At 34.7% G+C, this 25,861-nt stretch overlaps 1 protein-coding gene across 4 annotated transcripts in view; it reads left to right on the top strand.

Moving 5' to 3' along the window:
- Cask (calcium/calmodulin dependent serine protein kinase) overlaps positions 1 to 25,861 on the top strand; it is a 348,936-nt gene that overhangs the window by 53,160 nt on the left and 269,915 nt on the right. For 2 of the 4 annotated variants that reach the window (XM_077106548.1, XM_077106546.1), the window contains exon 2: positions 15,280 to 15,392. In XM_077106548.1, the coding sequence (XP_076962663.1) occupies positions 15,280 to 15,392 (113 nt within the window). Of the gene's footprint in view, positions 1 to 15,279; positions 15,411 to 25,861 lie in introns of all 4 variants that reach the window. The other 2 variants (XM_077106547.1, XM_077106545.1) reach the window with 1 other exon arrangement.

The raw sequence follows: 25,861 nt of genomic DNA, 5'->3' as shown, positions 1-25,861 counted from the left end.
AAAACCTATAAGCAAAAAGCTTGAATTTGGAGTGAATTATTGTCGCAGTCATTGTTATAACCTTTAAATTAAAAAGCTCTCTGAATTTTAGGAGATATGTTCGGTTTTTTGCCATTATAAAATGCCATTTTGTAAAATACCTCAAGTTTACAAGGTCTGTTTTAAATGAGTATTTAAGAGCACATGTTAGTATATGTTAAAAACTTAAGTCTGCTTTTTTGAGTTTTGATTATGGTAGCACTGGAAGAATTTTAAATGGGCAACCAACATCTCTTAGGGAAACGAAAGAATTTATTTTTTAAGAAGTATTTTTAAATTACATAACATGTTACATGCTTTTATAACTTTTGTTTACCTTTCAGTAATTGGCATTGGAAAATTAAAATTTTTAATTCTACCAGGTAAATGAAATTTTCCACCAAGATATCTATAACTTTAGATTAACTAAAATGTAACTACATTGATAGCACCTATGTTTGTGCATCCTGAAAAGGATTGATCTCTTAATTTGTCCATTCATAAGCATTTATTGAGTCTCTACTAGGATGGTCTCAGGCATTGGTTCATATGCTAGTGATACAGGATGAGTAAGAGAAAAACCCTATCCTCAAAGTCAACTGGGAGGTCCTTTATTAAGAACTGTCTATACAATAACTCCTAACTTTCTTCACTTTATTTGTGTAGTGTGTAAGACCTAAATGATGAGATTGTTATTAAAAATACCATTTCTCAATAGTGTACCATGACTGAGAAATATTAAATACACTGGCATTTTGGATCTCCTTTTCAATTCACAAAGACTTGAGGGTGAATGAGAATGTGTATGCTATGGAGACAACAGAAACAAACCCCTAGTCTAGTTTGCTTTGGCTAGTTTGGTATTCCTCAAACCCCAAAAGATTGGGAAACATCAGTTACCTACTTGAGACCCTAAAATTCTGAACCAGGACTCATGGAAAACTACATTATAGCTACTATTTTCAGCAGGGTACACTGGTCATTAAAGAACTGTAGCTTGTTCACTAATCTCAAATGAAGTGGATTTCTAATGCCTGCCAGAATGAAAATGGTTAAAAAAAATTAATTCTATTTTCCGATCAAGATGACATGGACTCACTTTTCCCTCTCCCCTCCCCTATAAATACAACTAAATACCTTGGAAGTTATTCAACTAATAGCAATACAAGCATTCTGAGGGCTGTGGTGGTAGCTCAGTGGTAGAGCGCTCACCTAGCATGTGCGAGGCCCTGGGTTTGATCCTCAGCACCACATAAAAATAAATAAACAAAATAAAGGTATAAAAAATCAATAAAAAAGCATTCTGAAAGTTGGAATGAAGAAAGTGGAATAGCTAGGAACCTCAGCATTTGAGGTTAGTTCACTAGGTTTTCTTTTTTACCTACCATTTACTCCTGGACTGGATACAGGAGACCCAGATTATCAATGGGCATAGAAATAAAACAAAAGCTTGCTTTCTGTGGTAAAAGGACCTGGATGGAAAGAGGAAGACCATCAGAGACCTAATCAAACCACTGATATCTGCTGATCCATACTAGGCCTAGTAGGCAGCCTGATCTGCCTATAGGAACAGGAATACCCCTGCCCCTCCCAGCCCTTTCTCCACAACCAAGGCCCCCATGGACAGTCAGATCTTCCAGCAGCAGCAAAGACCTGGCTGGTTCAGCTTCTGTGCCACAGTCCACGTCCCTGTGATCTGATCTGTCAGCAGTAAAGCCCAACCTATACTCACTTCTACTCCCTACTGGTCCCAGCAGGTGGTCTGTTCTACAGATACCAATCATACCAGCCCCCTGCCTTTTACCCATAGCTTAAGGAGACCAAGGCCCAGGAACTACGGGAGCCTTCTCCCTCAATGTTGCCCAGTGATAGATAGCAAGTGACCCTGGAAAATACCTTTTTTCATCCCTGCAGGTAACATCAGCAGAGATTGAGTCGGGGCTCCAACAGCACCAGAAGAATGAAGAAGACCAAAATAGCTTTGTGAGGGCTCAGAAAACTCAACTGCCATTGGAATTAAATCCCACAAAAGTAGTCTAGAACCTACACACTAAATCTAAGCAAGACGACTGCTTGCTAAAACAGAAGATTCCTGTAATCATGAGTTTCCTAACAATAACCACAATATTTAGGATGCAATAAAAACACTTGTCATACCAAACACCAGAAATTTGAATGAGAAAAGACGTTCAACTGACTTCAATACTGATTTGAATCAGATACTGGAATTATCTGATGAGAATTTTTATTCAGCTATCATAAAATTACTGCAACAGTCATTTGCAAGTTTTCTTGAAACAAGGTGGAGCCAAGAGCATATCCTGATGAATTAGAATTGGAATGAGAAAGAAAGGGGTCAATATGGTGTTGTAATTTTTGGCTAGGCTGGGAAATAAGAAGCTGCCTTCAACTGTAATGGGGAGAAAGGAGATGAGGATGTTCAGGAGTTCATTTTCAGATGTTTTGAGGGATAAAAGCCCTTTTTCTTCTTGTTCTCCATGCTTTACTTTTGGAACATGTTTTGGTAAACTGGAAGTCATTCTATGAGCACTGAAAGATGGTTTCATCCTCGGGACTGGTTAAAAGTGAGCTAAATTACTAACTTGTGTTTCTTACCTAACTTGAAAAATTTCCTGTGTATTTCAATATTTGATTTTACTATCTTGCCTAAACAATTACATCTACTGTATTCTTATTTTCAGATTTTTTCCCTAAAGCAATTATTTTCCAGATCATCTACTTTACTTCTTTAGACCTAGAAACTGATTACTACAATTATGATTCAAAACCTATTTTCTGCTGTCCTGCACTGAGCTGGGTAATTGAGTGTAATGGTTATTTCCTTTGCATACTTTGCCTTTGTGTTAAGTGCTTTTGGTTAAAAGACCAGAGGTTGCATTATTGCCTGCTGAATATGCTTATACTAACAATTGAAAAAGAAAGTAAATTACTTTTGGGAGTATTAATGAGTAGACATTTAAATTGCATGGTTAAATCTTTTCCATCCTTTACTAAGCAAAAAATTGGATTAACACCACCGCCCCCCTGTAGGTATTTAATCAACAATTTATATGCCTTATTTGGGTGGGAGAAAATTTGTTACTGAAAAAAGTTGTTTGAGAACCGAATGATTCTTGTTATTGTAAATATCTGTTCAGATTATCATATACAAAGTGTGTTTAGGGAACACTTATGATTAGCAGGTGCTACATGGGTGGTAGGGATGGAGTAGGACAAAGGAGAGATGCTTATGTCTTAACCATAAGGCTAGGCTGCTAACATGTCATATGTACATGAGGGGCATGGGTTAGGTATTTTCTTCAGTATTTCCTGAGCTTACTTGGCAGAGAAAATTTTCATTCTTTAAGGATACCATAAGATGCCAGTTTAGAAAAATCTAATTCAGAGTGTCAGCTTATTACATTTTTGTTTCTGTGTTACAATATAAATATTGCATAACCCTGGTGCAACTAAAATGAATAATAGGAAGGAGTATTTGCTGGATTTGAGAATTTTTTTTACTAACATTGATTTTAAATTCGATAATTTAATTGAATTTAATTTTGAAGTAGGTTTAACTAGTTATGGTGATCCTTAAAACATAATTGTGAATCTGAAGAGATTAACAGCATTCCACAGAAGTATCACTGAAAAAAATCTGGTAATTAAGATAGAAGCTTCTAAGCCCATATATTAGTCTTCTCCACCCATAGATGCAGAGTTGTGATTAATGAGTTGCAACAATACTATTATAGGATAATGTAACATTTGGAAAACAATCTATGTTAGTGGCATATTAACAGAACACATCCCTTTAAAGATATGATTTACAATGTAATTTCATACTCACAGACTTCCATAATTATTAGTTTCAGTTTGTAAAGACTGGATTATGCACAGAGAATTTGACAATTATGATAATGGTAGTACTAGTTGTAAGTAATTACATTCCTGAACACTGGTAGAAGGAGGAGAAAAGGTCAAGAGTGAGTTCCAAAATGTTGTTTCTCTGTTAAATATTTCCATTGGGCCATTTTCTGATATATAACCCCAGTGGAAATAAATGTAAAATAACAAGATGAGAATATACAGCCCTTAATTTAAAAGTGAAAATGATGCTTTTCTTGGGCCAGATGTGAATGGAATGGGAGAACCCCTGATCTTGTCTAGGGCAAACTTGGCTAGGCATTTGGTCATTGTGTTTGTATTTCTGGAAAATACTATGATCTAAGAGCTTGCCTTTAGCACTTGTTCTTTTTTCTTACTGGGCTTATTATAGTCTTTCTATGATGACATTCAGCAATCCCTTGGAGAGGAATTCAAGTCTATGTTCATGGTTTCTGGGGCTTCATCCTCTGTACTCTTTTTTTTTTTTTTTTTTTAGTTGTTGATGGACTTTATTGTCTTTATTTTTATGTGATGTTGAGGATCGAACCCAAGTGCCTCATGTATGCTAGGCGAGCATGCTACCACTTAGCCAAAACCCCAGCCTTCCTCTATACTCTTAAGTGTTCTCATTTGCAACAATGACTTCAGTTACCTCCCACTCACTTGTGCTTCCTAGAAAGTATAGAGAATAAGAATTTAGATTTTAGGGTTGCATATAAAAGCTGTAGTCCTTAACTTGTCTTAACTTCAGTTTCCTAGTCTATAAAATGGGGACTAATATTGGATTAGCTATGATGATAATGAGAGAATCTATGTAAAGTTTTTAGCAGTATGCTTGCCACATGGTATATGATAAATGGTTGTTGTCAATGTCTTCATCATCATGTAAATGTTGACTGCTTCCTTAAACCTTATCTCCTATCTATCTGCTCCCTATTAATCCCTGCCTGGGAATTCTGTGAAAATCAACATTTTCAGATACAAACATATTTCTTTTCTTTCTCAGCCTTCTACCAGTTCTTTCTCCTGTCATTCCTCTCATTTGATGGTATATTTATTTATTCAATAACTGTTGCCAGAAATCTGTAAGTATTCTTTTAACACGAACCTCAGTCAATCCCTAGCTAATCATCTACTATGTTGTCTTACCAACTTATTTACTTAAATGTCTGTCAATTGTCTTTACTATATTGGTTCAAGTCTACCACTGCCTGCTCAAGCTAACACAGTAACTGTGTGACTGACCCTGCACTCCTCCCAGCTCATCCTCCACCCTTTATCTTTGATCTCCTCATTTTCCAGCCACTTTTCGTCCTCTGAATTTTCATGCCAGTAGTACCAAATATTATGGAGTACCCAGCACACACTGCATTTTGATTTGGCTCTAGGCCATATCATATGCTATTGCCTATCTCTGGAATCTTCCCCTTGTTCTCCTTGGCTTGAAAAACTTCTATTCATAGTTCTGAGCCCTTCCAGGTATCTCTGTCTCATAGAGGCCTTCTGGCCACATTTCTATTCACAGATAATAAAATTTTATTATTATACTAATTCAATACTTAATCCTATGACATTATGCTAACATTATTTATATTTATGAACAACAGTTTGCTAGATTGGGTGTCCCTTGAAGGCAAGAATTGCTTTCTTAATCTTTTTGTTTGTTCTTTGTATTTTTGTCTTATTTCCATTGGGGAAAATGAGGTTCATATGATAAAATGTGCAAATATCAATCAGATTTTTAAAAATGTCAGTGCTTCAGTATCCTTTATGAAAATTTCTTGTATATTAACTAAGAGGACCTAAACATGTATAACTGAATACTTTGTGATGTGTTTATCTTGCAGTTGTTCATATTTTTGTTTTTTTTAACTGGTGCACTATAATTATATATAATAATGGATTCATTACACCATATTCATACATGCACATAACATAATTTGATTAATTGCATTTCCCTTTACCTTCTCTTTCTCTCCGTACCTCCCTCCCTTAGGTCCCCTTGCTCTACTTTGTTGGTCTCCCTTCTGTTATTATTTTTTTAGTTAATGCATTATTCTTATATATAAACACAGGATTCATTGTGGCATATTCATACATGGACATAGCATAATTAGGTAGACTTTATTTTCCATTAGTTCCCCATGCCCTCCCTTCCTCCCTCCCTCTTGATCCCTTTCCTTTATTCTATTGGTCTCTCTTCAATTTTTGTGATATCCCTTTTTCTTCTGCACTGTCTTCCACATATGAGAGAAAACATTTGACCTTTGACTTTCTGGGTCTGGCTTATTGCACTAAGCATGATGTTCTCCAGTTTCATCCATTTACCAACAAATGCCATAATTTCATTCCTTATGGCTGAGCAAAACTCCATTGGTTCAAGTCTATCATTGATCTGTTTTTGGGCTCCTGGGCTGGTTCCATAACCTGGCTATTGTGTGTATTGCTATAGTATGCTGATTTCAGTTCTTTCAGATAAATACTGGGGATTGCTTTCTCTTTTCTTTCTGCCTATGTCTACTCTACTTCCTATTTCTTATGTTAAAAAACTTTTTTCCTTCTTTCTTAGCAATTCTCCTTGATCTGTGCTCCATCACGTATGAGTTAACAAATCCAAATCCCTCTACATTGGCTCTAACCTAAGTCCCTCCTTCCCTGCCATGCCCCTCCTTTCTCTCCCTCCCTCTCTCCCTCTCTCTCACCCTCTCTTCCCCCCACATTTTCCAGAATCTTTGCTTTGAGCAGATACTACTGTATGTGATCTGCAGTCCCTCTCATAAAAATAGTAAATGATGAATGTGTCCTATGGAGACTCAGACCAGAAGATGGCATGCTACATGAGATCTAAAGCAAGGCCAACTAAACTTTTCACAGAACTAATAAGGCTTGACAGAGGTACTAATTATGCCATTATAAGTACTGAGCAAGTAAATGCTAGTCTTAATTCTGAATTACTCAGCTTTGACAGGTAAATCTGATTTGTTCTCTTAGGTTATTGGAGATCTATTGCTAACTTTCTCAAATAAGCCTCCCTCTTCTATTTTCAAGGAATGATGTGAATTGTACCAAGCTTAATTCCTTTGTCAGGCCTTTAATTGTTAACATTTAGTCAATGGTTCCCAAAACTGATTTTACTAATTTTCTACTTCATGTGTGTTTTTTTAGGTATAATTTTTTTTTCTTTTGGTTCAGTCTCTGTACCTGCCACTTTGGGGTGTGCGTGCGTGCGTGCGTGTGTGTGTGTGTGTGTGTGTGTGTGTGTGTAAGTGTATGTGCTGGATATGAGGATGGGTACCAAAAGTATTAAAGAGAAAAAAGTGTCAGGACAACATCTCTATCTCCCTATCACAATCACAAAACAGGAAGACAAGAAAAGAGCCAGGTGTGGTGGCACACACCTGTGGTCTCAAAAGTTTGGGAAGGTAAGGCAGGAGGATTGCAAGTTCAGTGCCAGCCTCAGCAACTTAGTGAGATATTGTCTCAAAATAAAACATAAAAAAAGGACTGGGGGTGTGACTTAATGGTTAAGTACCCCTAGGTTTAATCCCTGTTATAAAAAAAAAAGATACATGAGTTCTTCTTTAGTAGCAATGGCTAAATAGCATTGATATACTAGGGAAAACACCATTGTTATCTTTATTAGGTATCACTTTTATATACATTTGTGTATGTCTATACTACAGTTTTCAAGATTTTATTCTTACTCCTATTGTCATTTATTATATTTCAGCATTGTTTCCTTTTTATCAATCCACAATAAATGTCCCTCTATTCTGAACATCATGAGAAAGGATGGGAGAGGAGGGGAGGAGTAGGGAGGATAGGAAGGGCAACAGAATAGAATAGACAATATGATTGATGTATGTACATTCCATGTATGTATTATATATCAAAATGCATTCTGTCATGTATGACTAAAAAATAAATAAATAAAATTAGAAATAAATAAATAACTATAAAAGTGCCATGAGTGTTGATTTTAAGGTTTCAAATAAATTTTAGCAAGTAGGAAAATTCATAAATATGGAATCTGAGTAATCAGGATCAACTATATATCAACTCTGTGTGTGTTGTATGTGTGTTTGTGTAAAACTTTGTTCTTGGCCTTCATTTTCCTTACCCTTTTCTTTCCTTTTTTTGAAAAGGCCTTTATTATCAGAGGGCTGCAGATTTCCTTGATACTCATGATGAATTAGCAATATACCACAAGATATGTAGGAAAATTATGAAAAAGAACAAATTATATTTATATTTCATAAATTATATTTAAAATAATTTGTATTGTATATCTATGAAAAATTAAGACTTCCTATGATTAGCAAGACCTTAGGAACTTACCCCCCAACCACTAAAAATATTTTAAGTAGGGGAAGAAAAGAAAAAAAAAAAATATATATATATATATATATATAAAGTGTGTTTGTGTTCATAGAATAATAATAAATGAAAAGCCACTAGCCACTATCTTGGCTTTTGTATTAATCATCATTCCTTTTGGTTTTCTTCATATCTTTATCCCCATACATATATATCCCTTATTAGTATGGTTTTTTTTTTTTTTTTTGGTACTGGGGATTAAACTTAGGGGCACTTGACCACTGAGCCACATCCCCAGCCCATTTGTGTATTTTATTTAGAGACAGGGTCTCACTGAGTTGCTTAGGGCCTTACTTTTTTTTAAGACAGAGAGAGAGAGAATTTTTTAATATTTATTTTTTTAGTTTTCGGCAGACACAACATCTTTATTTGTATGTGGTGCTGAGGATTGAACCCAGTGCCACGCGCATGCCAGGTGAGCGTGCTACAGCTTGAGCCACATCCCCAGCCCAGGGCCTCACTTTTGCTGAGGCTGGCTTTGAACTTGGGATCTTCCTGCCTCAGCTTCCTGAGCCACTGGGACTATAGGTGTGTGCCACGTAGTTTAGTCTTTAAAAACTGAGTTGTTAAGTACAGACTTACCTGTATAAGGAAAGGGCAACATTGGTATCATTATATGAAGACTTTGAAGAGAAAAAGTCAAACAGAATCTCTTGTTCAAAGTCTGGCTTCAGAAGCCCTGAGTGTTATTGGCCCTTGGGAAGTCAGCTGGCAAGGTCACTAATAAATCCCAGTCCTTTGGACTCTTCCCAAGCAGGAAGGACATTGGAACTATAGTACAGAGTGGGCCAAGTCCAGCAGGATCGGGGTTAGGGACACAGTCCACTCTGCATTTCCTCTTCTTCAGCTCACTGACACCCTCCAGCTCTTCACAGTAGGTCAAAGCCTAACACTGCAGTGCAGTGTCCAGACAGCAGAGGAGAACAGAAATCTCATCAGTCCATGGTCAGAAAAGGTAAAAAAGAAGAATTTGGATTAAAAAGTGATCAGAAATAGTGGTACTCTTTCCTGGCTCTCAGTCTGGTCTAGTTGCTGTGTTTGATGCATAGCTATTAGCCTGAGATTCCCTTCCTTGCACTCCTGGGGATTACCTTCCTCCATCTTTTGTACTGGAGGACCTATTTCCTGTCCATTGGTGTCCTTTTCATTGGTCCACTCTTGTTTTGACAACACATCCTACAATAATTCTTCAGAAAGTATACATGGCAAGTAATTTATTGAGCCTCTCGTGTCTGAGAATGTCTTTATGGTTATTGGTGGTCTGGTTGGATGTAGAATTAAAGGTTGGAAATCATTTTCCTTCATGATTTTGAAGGTGTTCAATTTTTTTTTTTTTGATATGTTTTAGTTGTAGATGGACACAGTATCTTTTATGTGGTGCTAAGGATCTAACCTAGTGCCTCACACGTGCTAGGCAAGTGCTCTACCACTGAGCTACAACCCCAGGCCCTCTACTTGGTTCTTGCTTCTGGTGTTGCCATTGAGAGATCTAAAGCGATTTTGATTCCTAATCCATTGTGTAGGAATTGTGTATCACCCTTCTCCTCTAGGTACTCTTATCCCCACTTCTGGAACCCTAAAAATCTTCTTGTCTACAGTGACTTCAAATTCCACAGTGGTGTATGTATGGGTTATTTTGCTGAGTACTTGGCAGGTCCTTTTAAGTTGGGCTATTCATGATTTAAGTTTTGGGAAATTTTCTTGAATTAATCCTTTAAAGTTCTTCCCCTCTGTTTTCTTTATTATCTTTGCTCTACTTTCTGGGAGATTTCCTCAACATTGTCTGCCAACCCTCTTTTTGAGTTTTAGATTTCTTTGTGTATTTATTTTCCAAGAACTTTTTTTGTTTTCCTAAAGTTCAGAGTTGCATTTTTTTCATGTTTGCAGTATCTTTCTGAGGATAGTAATGGTAATTGAAAGTGTTTTTCTTGTGTAGTCTGTTTCCTTTAATTTTCTCTGTTTGTTTTGGCCCCTATTTTCCAAATTAGACACTCTTCTCCACATGTCTTAGGAGCCTTGGTTGTCTACTCATGATTAGAAATAGAGCATGATTCTCTACTGGGGATAGTTTTGCCCCACAGGGGACATTTGGCCACATCTAGAGACATTTTTGATTATCATAGCTAGAGGGAGGGGACCTCCAGTGGGTATAACGCAAATTATATTTCCATGCAAGAAAAAATATCTAGCTCAAAATGATAATAGTGCTGAAGTTGGAAACCATGCCACAGAGGACCTGAAAGCTGATTGAGGACTCTGCAGTGCAAGTGCAACTTGTCGACTATGGTTTCACTGGCAGGTGATCTAGTTGAGCAATTTGGGGAACTTTATGTCATTATCTTTACATTTTTCCTGCTTGGCTGTTCAGATATTCAGTAGAAAAAGTCTTGTCATCTCCCATCTTAAGGGTAAAGATCTGGCTTCCAGCATTCCCTCTGTTAAGTGAAAAGGAACTGGGACTGTTTGTATAAGTGATCACATCCTCCCCTTGCTTTCTGTATAGTACCCCCTTTCTCATTGGCCTTATCTTTCTGGCCCTGTGACCCTGTTTTATACTCTCTAGAGAGTAAATCTGTTAGGAAGACGGAGGGGCAGTTATCCATGATATAAAGTTGAAAGAGATCTAACAATCCCTAACAAATTTCATTCAAATCTTATCACTTTAATCTCGCTGTCTCTTTACTTCTAGCTCTAAAATTATCTGGTGCTATTAATTTGTGAGATTCTTGAAGATTCTGTAGTATAAATGGGTTTGGTTCTGAATTGGTTTCCTTATTTTCTATTTGTAGTTCAACCCTCCCAAGTCAGCTGAGTCAGTTACCATCCTTTCATCTTTGGCCTTGACCCCCAAATCTGATTATTACAATTGTCTCCTCTCTTATTCTCCCAGTCCTTTTTAAAAACTCTTTGATGTCTTAGTGGGGCTTGGGGAGGGAAATAAATTAGATGCACTATGCTCAGTCTAGCCTATTATTCCAGAAACTAACACACTAGCACCATTTCTAACATAATTTCATTTAATTCTAGTCTCTATTTTGATATATTTACCTTCAATATCAGAATTATTACCTAGACTTAACCTTTCTTCTCACAAATGAAAACTAGAGGAGATAGTTCTGTGTCTGTATAGGGACAGAGTTGTATTCTTTTCAAAACTTTAGAAAATTTTACAGCAATACTCACTTATATTCTGGTTTAATTGGCCTTTTACCTAAAAATATATATTTCTGTAAGCAGCTATCTGCCTAAAGTAGAACCTTAGGTTATAATCCCAGTTAAAGGTCAGTATTTGTAAGGGGGTGAATAAAAATATATATGTGTATGTATGTGTGTGTGTGTGTGTGTGTGTGTGTGTATGTATAATATATATATATTTTATTTCAGATTTTATATATATACATACATATAAAATATATATGCATATATAAAATATATGTGTATATATAATATATATAATAGATATAATAAAATGTGTGTGTGTGTGTGTATATATATATATATATATATAAAATCTGAAATACCATCAATTATCATTGCACTTGTTCAATAACCTAGGTTCATAATTATTGGAAATATGAAAAATATCGTAATTTATGATGATGGCTTACAAACTATATCAATATTTTCCTCCACACATATACCCAAGGATTTATTGTACCATAGAATTAAAATTTGGGGGGTGAAATTTCAAGCATCAAAAAGGGTACAGGCCAGACTAAAACCTAAGCCCCTGGATTTTTCTCTTTTGTAAACTGACATCCAAATATAATTAATAGTACAATATAGTATATGAGTTACACACACTTTATCACCCTTTCCCATTTATGGGAGACCAAGCTAAATTTTAAATTTTTTATCAGTTAATGCCAAGCATGGTGATGCATGCCTGTAAAATCCCAGCAACTCGGGAGGCTGAGGCAGGAGGATCATATGTTCCAAGGCCAGCCTCAGCACCTTAGCAAGGTCCTAAGCAACTTAGCAAGACCCTGTCTCAAAATTTTAAAAGGACAGGGGACTCAGCTCAGTGGTAAAGTTCCCCTGGGTTCAATCCCTGTAACACACACACACACACACACACACACACACACACACAAAATAGTTTCTGCTGAGTTTTAAGTTGGAGATGAAATCACACACACACACACACACACACACAACAACAACAACAACAACAACAACAACATAAACTTAAAGTAAGTCTTAATATCATTTTAGGGCATTAAATTTGGTTCACTTTTGTAGCCCCCAGATGTCATTGAACAACTGACCCTTAAAATGCTTTACTGTGACTTGTCTTCGAATCTTGAATAATTCATAGATAACACTTATTTTCTTTGTCTCATAAAATTAAAGAATTGGGGACATAAATTCATGGATTTTAAAAAGTTTCTATGTTTTGTTGTTTCAATATTCCCGTTCCTCTCTCCCTGGCTTTCTTAATTTTACTCCTAGTAAAAGGGTGGAGAGAGAAGCTGTGCCTTCTTCCTCAGCTTTGTTCAAACAGGAAAAAGTGAAGAATTGATTTGATGGACCATGAACAATCCCACATACATATCTCCATGAACAATCCCATATATAGATCTTGGAAAGTTTCCAAAATAATTTAGTGAATTGAAGCACACTATACAAATGTAAATATAAATAGAGTCCCAAGGGTTTGTGTGTGGACAAAAACCAATTATGTTAAGCATTTCCTGAAATTGCTTGCTATGGTTAGAATGAATCCTCAAACAAAGTGGAGAATGAAAACAGTTGTGGGAGTCCTGCCTCACTTTGTTATATTGTTAAAGAAGAAAATCTTTGAAGGGTTTTTGAATGATTATTGAAAAGGTCTTGTTTTCATTAAGTTTTGAAAGGTACATTATTTCCCTTTCTTTTCTTTCCAGGTTAGCTTTGTTAGGTCATTTGAAGAGAGATTTGAAGCTGTGGTGTAGTAGTTGATGTCCTCATGATGGTGTTCATGTGATTTAGGAGAAATGTTTAATTCTAGGTTAAATTACATTCATTTGTTTGTCCTCTAATTGAAAAAAAAAGACAAACTAAGGCAAGCAGTATCACAAATATCCTTGTGTAAATGAAGAATTTTTTTCATAAATGCTATTGAGCACATACATCCAGCTATACTTTTTCTACCTGTGTGAAGGCATTCTTTTGTCTGTTCCCTCTCCCAAAGAGGTGAAAAATATACATAGGTACAGGTGTATGTTTTTGTATTTAGTGAATTATACCATATTTCAAATAAACTACTACAGGACATTGCTATTGTGTTGTGTTCATAGTCAATTCAAACACACACAAATCTTTGCATTATGTTGAGTTCTGATATTTATTTGATGACTTAATCTCAAAGAACAATGTTTGTGTGCATGCATGTGTGTGCATGTGTGTGTGTGTGTGTGTGTGTGTGTGTGTTGCCTGAGTGTGAACATTGGCTTTTTTTTTTTTATAAAGCTAGGGATAGAACCCAGGACCTCATGCATGCTAGACAAATGCTGTACCACTGAACTATATCCCCAGTCTGAACATTGGCATTTAAAAAATCATCTCACCTGATGCAACTCTGTGACCACTATTGTCTAGGTCATTGTATTATCATGTGTAACTAATTTAAACAAACAAAAACAAATCACTGGGGCTGGGGTTGTGGCTCAGTGGTAGAGCGTTCACCTAGCATGCATGAGGCACTGGGTTCAATTCTTAGCACCACATAAATGTAAAATAAATATATTGTGTCCACCTAAAACTTAAGAATAAACATTAAGAAAAAGAATCACTGCTTTAGATTGAGGAGAGGACTGGGTAAGCAAACAACTGGACCAGTGACTTGGCTGGTAGAAATTATTTCCTTTCCTTATTTCCTTTCCAATTTAAAACAATTCTAATTTGAAATTTAAGGAAGATGAAGGATGTCTCTGTGAATTCAAGTGAGACTGGAGAGATTGCTGGAGATCAAATCATGCATGAAGTGCCTTTTGGCCAGATTTCACTGGAGTGTATTCCTTTTCTTATTTTATTTTGGAATTACTTATGTATTTTGTTTCTTGATTAGGTATGTGTATTGTAAGTACTTCCTCTCCTCCCCCGCCATATCTCCATCTCCCTCCCCCTCCTCTCAGATTTTAAGCAGAGACATAATATGAGATTTTCATTTTTAAAATAGTACTGCAAAAATGCTCAGTGCAGTGGCATCTACCTGTAATCCCCTCAGCTCTGGAGACTGACACAGGAGGATTGTGAGTTCAAAGCCAGCCCCAGCAATGGTGAGGTGCTAGCAACTCAATGAGACCCTGTCTCTAAATAAAATACAAAATAGGGCTGGGGATGTGATTCGATGGTTGAGTGCCCCTGAGTTCAATCCCTGGTACCTCAATAAATAAATAAGCAAAATAGTACTGTAAGAATGAATGGCAGAAACAATTCTGTTGTCATGGCAAAAGATAGTAGTAGCTCAAACTAGGATATGAACATGGAGAGAAGTGGTCAGGTTTGAGAGATATTTGATGTAAATTCAGTAGGACTTGTTAGTGCATATAAGATAAGTAGTGGGTAAGATGATAGGAACGTGTCAAGAATGATCTTCAGTTTCATAATACCACTGCTATAGACCTCACTTGTTTTGTTTAAGGTATTGATAATCTATATAAAATATTATGATGACTATTTGCCTTGAACATAAGAAAAATTATTATGTAGAATTTTCAAAAAATGATTTCAAATAGCAAATAATTTAGCTTCTATTTTCTCTGGTTTAATAATATTTTAAAATGATTAATTGCCTCATGAATTACAGAAAAATATGCTCAAATTATATTACTTAAATTTTTACTTTGAAAACTATATTCCATCAGGAGTTGATATAGAATGGCTTGGTGATTATGTAGTATGTCTACAGTACTTGGTGATTATGTAGTATGTCTAATGAAACATAAAAAGATGCTGCTATGAAAGAGGAACATAAGAGAATCAATAAATTAAAATTGACTTTTTGTTTTTTAGGGGTCCCTTCAGTGTTGTACGACGATGTATCAACAGAGAAACTGGGCAACAATTTGCTGTAAAAATTGTTGATGTAGCCAAGTTCACATCAAGTCCAGGGTTAAGTACAGAAGGTAAGAGATGGATTTCAAGTAAGTTATTTGATGTCTGGCTTTATTCCATCTCCAAATCCATTTATCAACCTAACCTTCATCTGGGGGTGGGAAAGAAAAGGGTATGATGTAGTGGGAAGTGGGTGGAGACAGTTAACGCCATTCTAGTTTCTCAAGAATTTTAAAAAATAGTGTTTGAAGAGTAATTTATAGTTATAAAGTCATCCAGGATAGTTAACAGGCCTATATTTTTTTTTTACTAGGAAGAAAGTGAAATCTGGGCATATATGTTTTTAGAGTCTCATTTGTAATTTGAATCCTATGGTATAAGACATGGGATGGGAAGGAAGGGGAAATAATTGCAAGGATGATCATTGCAGATTCAGAAGAAGCTAAGATTAGGCCTTCCCAAGTGTGTAAAGTACTACTTTTATGCTTATGATCTAGTAGAACTATATATCACTTTTTATAATGTGTGAAATTTGAAAGATCAGTACGGTTAGGACTTATAGGACTTAAAATTTTGTCTTAAGACACTAACATGGATAATCATATTTACATGTATAAATGTTTTAAGCAACATCTAAGCATTTTTAAAGTTGCTTATTTTTTAAATTTTTAAGCTGTAATTTCATGTAACCACAATTCATATTTCATAATTGATTATTAACTTTTCTAATTAGCCTGTCTTTTAACTTTAAGCTTTTCCACAGTCCATTAAAAGACAAATCCTTTAATCCTTTCCTCTTTAATCCCAAGTACAGTGCAGTTGAGAATCTAGATTGGAAAATCTTAAGGAAGAGTAGCCTATTTTGTTTGTGTTGTATTTAGTTATCTTACTGTGGGAAGTAGAAGCTCAAATCCTGTGTGCTTCAAGTTAATCTCTTCATATAGTCTGCTTTCAGGATCATTAAATACTTTTGTGACTCTCTAAATTGTTACTATTCATATACTGTTTATAAAAGATTCTTAGAAGTTGCTACTCACAATGACTGATTTGTTTTTAGTGCTTTAATCTTTAAAAATCTTATGTAAAATTTTGAGATTTTATTTTATGATTTCATAGTCTAGAAATGGCTATTAACTGCTTTTGAATATAAATTATTTTATAAATTTAGCAAAATTTAAAATTTACTTCTAAGCAGCCTTTACAACTAAAATTATATTTCATTAAACTTTTTTTTTTTGCAGTACTAGGGATGAAACCCAGGGCCTTAGGCATGCTAGGAAAGCACTGTTTTCTTAAAGTTTTAACTGCCTTTGAGTTGTGTTTTTTGCTTGATTTTTCCATACCTCAGTTGCTTATAACGAAAACCTGAAATATTGAAGTCATTTTGTATAAACCTAATTCACTAAACATATATCTTCAAAACTGTATTTCTTTAAATATTCTGATACTGTTTATAAAATTAGTAAAATTCTGATTTAAAAAAAAATCGCAAGTGTTTATGAATTAATTACCTATATTTAATAGGAGTGATATAAGCTAAATTCTCTTAAGCATTGTTACAAATAATTAAAATAAATATTCATTGTTTATGTTAACCCAAAATTATTATTACCAGAGATTTGATTTATCTCATCATTATACCTAATTTACATCTGTAAGCTAAAGACAGTTTTTAGGGAGACAATTAATTACTTTCTCAATTAGTTGAGGTGGCTTATTGACAGATATCTTCAGCCAGAGAGTGAGACTGAATCTCTGTTTATTGTCACTTAGAGAGTCAAACTTCAAACTTGAAAAAGGGAGATGGCTTGGCATATAATCCATATCCCTGGGTTTAAGTCCTATCTTTACATGGTATAACATATGGGAGCCTATCACTGAAGTCATAGCTCACTCCTTTTTTGCTTTGGCAATGTAAATGTCTTGAAGTCCTGTCCTGAAGACAAGGTCAGGTCATTCCATTGATCTTTTATACTTGTAAGATTTTTTTAACTGAAGAGAATCCTATACTCTTTTTATACCTAGCCTATATGGTAGGGCCACAGCTTATACATGTTCAATGATAATGCAGTTGAATTTTTCATATTTCTCATGATTTTAGCTGATTTTGGTCAGAGTTCAGAGTTCAGTGGCCCTGGGTTCCATTGCTAGTACTGCAAAAACAAAAAACAAAAAACTTTAAAGAAATATAATTTGGGGCTGGGGGTGTAGCTCAGTGGCAGAGTGCCTGCCCTGCATGTGTGAAGCACTGGGTATGATCTTCAGCACCACATAAAAAAATAAAGGTATATTGTCCTTCTACAACTACAAAAAAAATTTTAATAAAAGAAATATAATTTTAGTTGTAAAGCCCGCTTAAAAGTATATTTTAAATTTTGATAAATTTATAAAATAATATATACTCAAAAGTAGTTAATAGCCAATTCCAGTGAAAATATTACAATTGTCCCTTTATATTTATAGCATCAAAGTATAGTTTTCCCCATCTTTAGCATAATAATTCTTTATAAGGTAACCAAAAAACTGAAGCAGAATTTTATCTTTACAACCTCCACCTGTTTTTTGTTTGTTTGTTTTGCAATGGAATCCACATTCCCTCTGTTGCTTATGTTCACACTAGCTACCTTACCTTTATTCTGACTTAGATATTTTGTATTATATAAGATGTATAATATATGCAACAAATAGTAAATTATTTTATTACATAAAACCTCTGTGAATAGTGCCCCCCTCATTACTTCCCAAACAACTTCTTTCAACCTTTTTCCAGTCACTACAGGCAAAACATTTTATCCCCTCTGTTCTTCTGGTCCATTTAAAAATTGTTAAGGTCAAAAAATGACCTCATCCATGGCAGAGTGTAGAAAGATGTCCTGTATTAAGAAGAAACTAGTTTTGAAGTAAAATTTAACACAATAAAAAGAAATCCATAAGTTCAAATATATGTAAACCAGTCTCTCAGGCAACAGATAATTTAAAAATCTATTTTATCTTTCCTTTTTTACCTCATTTTATTATTTTATTTTTGGGTTTGTTGTTTATTTGATCTCTGTCATTGCCTCAATATTTTTCCTATTTTTCTAGTGCATTTCTATTTCCTAGTGCATTTCTATAAATGAAATAGGTTTCATAAAGGGCTACCAGGGAATCTATTATATGCTATTTAATTGGATAGATATTGTAATACAAAGACAAAATGAATACCTATACTTAAGAGACTTAAATTTTAATAGTCTCTAACCATTGCTTATGTTTTTATTAGAAAAAAATATGTAATAAATTTTAAGTAAATAATTTACAAATCAACTTTTGAAATAAAAAGTTTATTAGTTGCACATCACCAATGCATGTTTTAATGTTAAATTATCATTGCCCTACTGAAAATGAGGTAGTGTAATTACTTGAATGTGTTCTGTATTTTGCCATCAAAATCACAATTTTTATGTTCAGTAATTCTTTTTAAACTTGTAGGCTACACAGTACCCAATAATCTCTGGAAATTATAAACAGATTTATGTATATATATGCTCATTTTCTTAGAGAAAGGCTACAGCTTTTATTACATTCCTAATAAGGCATATTATTGCTAAATAATTTAGAATTTCTCTTTCACATGTATGAAAAAGTGAATTTGATACTTGTAAATATGAGATGAAGAAGTTTCTATTAAATGAAAGCTGGATAAACTTATGTTAGAATATTACTTCTGATTAGAAGATATTTTTATCCTTATATACATAGTTCCTAATAATGAAATCTCAATATTTTAATCTTGAACTTTCAATTAATACACTTTTGTTCTTTACTCTTCTGAGCCACTAATTAAATTAGTCTTTTATTTTAAAAATAGGTGTCTAAATTAATTCAAGCAACTAAGGAAATTAGAAGAAGGTAAAATAGTTGGGATTAAAAGCTGATTTGTTGCTGAGCACAGTGGCACATACCTGTAATCCCAGAGGCTCAGGAGGCTGTGACAGGAAGATTCAAAGTTCAAAGCCAGCCTTAGCAAAAGCAAAGTGCTAAGCAATTCAAGGAGACCTTGTCTCTAAATAAAATACAAAATAGAACTGAGGATGTGGCTCCGTGGTCGAGTGCCCCTGAGTTCAATCCCCAGTACCATCCCACCAAAAAAACTGAGTAGCTGGAATTACAGGTGCATGCCACTGTGCCTGGCAACCCAAGAAGAATTTAGTCAAGAAAAAAATGGATAACTGTTGGTAAGAACAGTGAACTTCAGAGCACTGTAACTTGCAGCATTCCCATCTGCCTCTCTTTAGCTTCTTAATATCCTTGAAAACAAACAATTCAAAATCATGATGAAAACCAGCAGCCTGGCAGCCACCAAAGGAGTCAAAACAGGAAGGAACTTTTTCAAACCCTCTTTCCCAAAATATTTTCATTGGGTGGGGTGGGGGACAGTGTCTGGTAGTTCTTAGAAGACCCCACTTGCAAGGATGTTTTTATTTGACCTGACTCAGAGTGCAAAAAGTCTTTACTCCAGGGGCATTTGCTAAAAATTTTTAGAGTCAGCTGTTTAATGTCATTGCTGCCTGAGGCAATAGATAACAGTTCAAGCAAACAAAAAACTAACCAAAACCTTAAAATGAAAAGCTTAGGCATGAAATGTCCATAATATATTCCTGGGAAACCAGAAAGCCATGCCCGTGTGTAGCACTGTGCACATGCTGAAGAAAAATCTGAGAAGGCCTTAAGCCATCACCTCTGGCTTATTGTCAAGTTCTGCAAACAGGATGGTAAGACAGATGTCAGCTCTCAGAATGAGTGTTGAAGGTATCCCCACACATACACAAAAACTAAGCAAACCAGAGACTTCAATGGCTACACACCATAAAGAATACAGACATTATAGAATTTATCCCCCCCCCCCCGAAATCATTAAGGAACATTAAGGAACAAAAATACCAGTAAACAGCTGCAGCAGCAACAATCCCTGGAGGAGGGGGGATTCTGATGTTTAGAGTTGACACAATCCTTAAAACATCCAGTTTTCAACAAAACAATTCATGAAGCATGCATGAGAAGAAATTTTAAAAATTGGATTATGCAGAGGGGAAAAAGCAATCAATAGAAACTGTCCCTGAGCAAATCCAGATGTTAGACTTATTAGAAAAATAATTTAAATTAGCTGTTTTTAATGTTCTCAAAGAAATAAAGGAAACCATGTCTAAAAAAATAAAGGAAAATATGAAAATGATAACTTGACAAATAGAAGATATCAGTAACTTGAGGAACTATTGAAAAAAGAAAAAGGGAACAAGATCAAAATTCTGGAACTGAGAGGTAAAATAACCAGGGTGAAAAATTCACTGGAGGGTCTCAGCAGATTTCAGGGAGGTAAAAGAAAGAATTAAAATTAGCAGATTTGAAGACAGGTTTGTTGAGATTATGTAGTCTCAAGAACAGAAAGAAAACTGATGAAGCGCCCAAAAAAACAAAGGTCAAATGTTCTCTCTGATTTGTGGAAGCTAACCCACAATAAGGTGGGGGTAGAGGAAGAATAGAAGTTCATTGGATTAAACAAAGGGAATTAAGGGAAGGGAGGAAGGATGGGAATAGGAAAGACAGTAGAATGGATCTGATATAACTTTCCTATGTACATATATAAATACACCACAGTGAATCTCACCATTGTGCACATCCACAAGACTGGGATCCTAATTAGAATAAGATATGCTTGTATAATTATATCAAAATGGACTCTACTGTCATGTATAACTAAAAACCATAAAAAAAATTTAAGCAACATGAACAGAGACCTGTGGAAAACCATCAAGCATACCAATATATGCATAATAGAAATGCCAAAAGGAGAGGAGAAAAAAAGAGTATAAAGAATATTTGAAGAAATAATGGCCCAGAAGTTCAACAAACTTCAAGTAGGATAAACCCCCAACCATATCATAATTATGCTGTTGAAAGCTATAGACAAGAAAGTAAAGCTACAAACTAGTAGAATATTGTGAAAACAGCCAGAGAAGCATCTAATCACATACAAAGGATCTTTAATAACATAAATGACACATTTCTTATCAGAAGCTATGAAGACAAGAAAGCAATGGATAGCATTCAAAGTGCTGGAAGTAAAAGATTGTCTACCAGGACTCCTTTCTCCAGCAAAACCAAACTTGAAAACAGAAGGATAATTTGAGATAGTCCCCCAGAGAAACAAAGATACACAAAACCAGAAAATTTATTACTAGCTAATGTGCCCTACAAGAAATACTAAAAGCAGTCCTTTAGGCTCAAGAAAAAAAAAACACTTGATAATAATCTGAAATCATACAAGAAAAAGATCACTGTTAAAGGAAATTATACAAGGTGTCCTCTCTGACCCATATGGAATGAAATTGTAACTCAATAACAGAAGAAAATGTGGGAATTTCACAAATAAGTGGGAGTTAAACAGCATATTACTAAATAGCCAATGGGTCAAAGAAGAAGTAACAAGCAGTTAGAGAAATGCAAATCAAAACCACCCTAAGATACCATCTCACTCCAGTAAGATTGGCAGCCATTATGAAGTCAAACAACAACAAGTACTGGCGAGGATGTGGGGAAAAGGGTACACTTGTACATTGCTGGTGGGACTGCAAATTGGTGTGGCCAATTTGGAAAGCAGTATGGAGATTCCTGGGAAAGCTGGGAATGGAACCACCATTTGACCCAGCTATCGCCCTTCTCGGTCTATTCCCTGAGGATCTTAAAAGAGCATACTATAGGGATACTGCCACATCAATGATCATAGCAGCACAATTCACAATAGCTAGACTGTGGAATCAACCTAGATGCCCTTCAATAGATGAATGGATTAAAAAAATGTGGCATTTATACACAATGGAGTATTACGCAGCACTAAAAATGACAAAATCATGGAATTTGCAGGGAAATGGATGGCATTAGAGCAGATTATGCTAAGTGAAGCTAGCCAATTCTTAAAAAACAAATGCCAAATGTCTTCTTTGATATAAAGAGAGCAACTAAGAACAGAACAGGGAGGAAGAGCATGAGGAAAAGATTAACACTAAACAGAGACGAGTTGGGGGAGAGAAAGGGAGAGAGAAGGGAAACTGGAAATGGAAGGAGACCCTCATTGTTACACAAAATTACATATAAGAGTTTGTGAGGGGAAAGGGGAAAAAAAACAAGGGAGAGAATTGAATAACAGCAGATGGGGTAGAGAGGGAAGATGAGAAGGAAGGGGAGGGAGGATAGTAGGGGATAGGAAAGGTAGCAGAATACAACAGTCACTAATATGGCATTATGTAAAAATGTGGATGTGTAACCGATGTGATTCTGCAACTTGTATTTGGGGTAAAAATGGGAGTTCATAACCCACTTGAATCAAATGTATGAAAGATGATATGTCATGAGCTTTGTAATGTTTTGAACAACCAATAAAAAAAAGAAGTAACAAGGAAAATTATAAAATACTTTCAGATGAATAAGAACAAGCTCAAATAATAACTTTCTACTTTAAGAAACTACAAAAGAAATCTAAACTCAAACCAAGACAGAAGAAAATAATGAAGATTATAAGAGAAATAAATGAAATGAGAATAGGAAAACAATAGAGAAAATTGTTGGAACCAAAAGTTGCTTCTTTGAAAAGATCCAAAAAATTAAGTAGCCTTTATCTAGACTGATCAATAAAAAGAGATGTCCCAAATTAATAAACCCAGAAAATAAAGAGAGGATATTACCAGTGGAATTATAAGGATCATAAGAGAATACCATGAAAATTGTATGTCAGCCAATTAGATAGCCTAGTTGAAATGAACTAATTTCTGCTAGGAGTCAAACTACCAAAGAAGAAATAGAATATCTGAATACACCTATAATAAGAAAAGATTGACTATGTAATTGAAAATTCCCCATAAAGAAATTTGTAATGGGTATGGGATTTCTTTTTGAAATGATTAAATGTTCAAAATATGAATGTGATAATGGTTGCATGGTTGTGAATTTACTAAAATCCATTAGACTGTATACTTTGTAGGGAAATTGTATGGTATGTGAATTCTATTACAATAAAAGCTTTTTAAGTATTATATGCCACGAGTAAGTGGAATTTATGTAAGAAATTTGTGTTTGGTTAAACATTAAAAATCAAATCAGCGTGGGCTGGGGATATAGTTCAGTGATAGAATGCTTGCCTGGTATGAGCAAGGCCATGGGTTCTATCATCAGCACTTCAAAAGAAAAAAATCAATGTAAAACAACTTATTAATAAAAAATGGACAAGAGTCAAATGATCATCTCAGTAGACACATAAAAAGCATTTTAAAACCCCCAATACCCTTACATGATTAAAACCACTGTTGAGTAGAAGGTAACTTCAACCTTTTAAAAGATATCTAATAAAAACTAATGGCTAACTTCATATCGAATGTTTGAAAACAATACTTTATACCTCCTCAGGAATAAGACAGGATTGTCCTTTTTTTCAGCATTGTACTGAAAAAATTTAAAGGGCAGTAATGCAAGGAATAGAAATAAAAACTATCCAGATTTGAAAGGTAAAAATTAAACTTCATTTTCAGAGAACATAGTCCTGTATATAGAAAACCTGAAGAAATCCACAAAACACTCTTAGGTGTAATCAGTAAGCTTAGCAAGTTTGCGGCATAAACAATCAATATACAAAAAGCAGTTATATTTCTATACAGTAGCAATTGAAATCTGAAAATGAAATTAAGAAAACAATTCCATTTACCATAGCACCAAAGTGAATGAAATATTTAGGAATGTATTTAGCCAAGAAAATAAGAGACTTCCAACTAAAAAACTATAAAATATTACTGAGAAAACTAAGGAATTGCCAAGTAAAGGATAAGACCTCTCATGTTCATTGTTCAAATGACTTAATGTTATTGACATGCTAATTATAAAATTCCCTTGGAAAGTGAGGGTCCCTGAATAGCCATAATCTGAAGAAAAAAGGACAGAGTAGGAGGACCCACATTCCCCAATTTAAAAATTTCTAACAAGGCTACATTAGTATACTTAGTGTAGTACTGGCATAATGATAGACATAGATTAATGAAACTGAATTAAGAGGCTGGTAATAAACCCATGCATTTTGTTTCATTTTGGGGATTTCGTTTGGTTTTTGAAATGGGTTTTACTATGTTGCCTAAGCTGGTCTTAAACGCCTGTGCTCAAATGATCCTCTTGCCTCAGCCTCCCAAGTTCCTAGAACTATGGGTATACAGCACAGTGCCTGTCAAACCCATAGATTTAAAGTTACAGTATTTTTAACTGTGGTGTCAAGACAATCAAAACAGTGACATTGGGGCAACTGAATATTGACATGCAAAAGCATACACCATATATAAAAATTAACATAACGTAGCTCAAAAATCTAAATGTATGAGTTAAAACCTTGTAAAATGATAAGATATAGAATTAGGGAAAAATTTGCAAATCATCTATCTGATAAGATTCTATATCAAATATACAAATAACCCTTGAAATTTAACATTAAATAAAAAGATAACTCAGTTAAAAATAACAATAGGTTTGAATAGACTTCTTCAATGAATATTTAGAAATGGTCAATAAACATATAAAGAGATGTTTGACATAATTAATCTTTAGGAAAATGAAAATCCAAACCATAATGAGATGCTAATTCACACCCACTAGGATGTCTATACTTAAAAAGACAAACATTTGGCAAGGGTATGGAGAATTTGAAACTCTCATTTATTGCTGTTGGTAATGTAAAATGGTGTAGCTGCTGGTGGAAAAGTTTGGCAGTTCCTCAAAAATCTAAACTTAGAGTACCTCATGAACTGGCAATTTCACTCCTAGGTATATACCACAAACTATTGAAAATAAACCTTTTCACAAAAACTGGCACATGAATGTTCATAACCATAGCATTTTTTGTCGAATTGTGGAAACAAACCAAATATCCATCAACTGATTGATGAATGGATAAACAGAACAGACTTTTACACACAACAAAATATTATTCAGCTTTAAAAAGGAATAAACATATGCAAGACTGGTCAACATTGGAAAGTTAATATAATCTATCACAACAAGCTAAATATTTTATATTTTTTATATCAGCAGATGCAGATAAGGCATTTGACAAAATCGAACACTCATTCATGATTTAAAAAAAAAAAACTTTCAGGAAACTAGGACTAAAAGGCAACTTCCTCAACTTTATAAAAAGATCCACAAAAAACTTCAGCTAACATAATTAATGGTGAGAGTAGATGCTTTCTCTCTAAAGTTGGAAATAAGGCAAGGATGTCCGTGATTACCACTGCTATTCAATATCCTACTGGAAGTTATAGCTAATGGATTAAGATGGGGTAAAAGAACAAAAGCTGTAAAAACTGGGAAAGAAGAACTAGAACTATCTTTTTTGTTCTTAGATGGCATGATTGTCTTACGTAGAAAATTCCAAAGAATCAAAACCAACAAAACAGAACACTGCTGGGACTAAGAAGTGATGTTAGCAAGGTTGCAGGTTACAAGATCAATATGCAAAGGTCTAGTTTTC

The sequence above is a fragment of the Callospermophilus lateralis genome, chromosome X (assembly GCF_048772815.1).
Source record: "Callospermophilus lateralis isolate mCalLat2 chromosome X, mCalLat2.hap1, whole genome shotgun sequence".
NCBI lineage: Eukaryota > Metazoa > Chordata > Mammalia > Rodentia > Sciuridae > Callospermophilus > Callospermophilus lateralis.
This window is presented reverse-complemented; position numbering and strand designations above follow the sequence as displayed.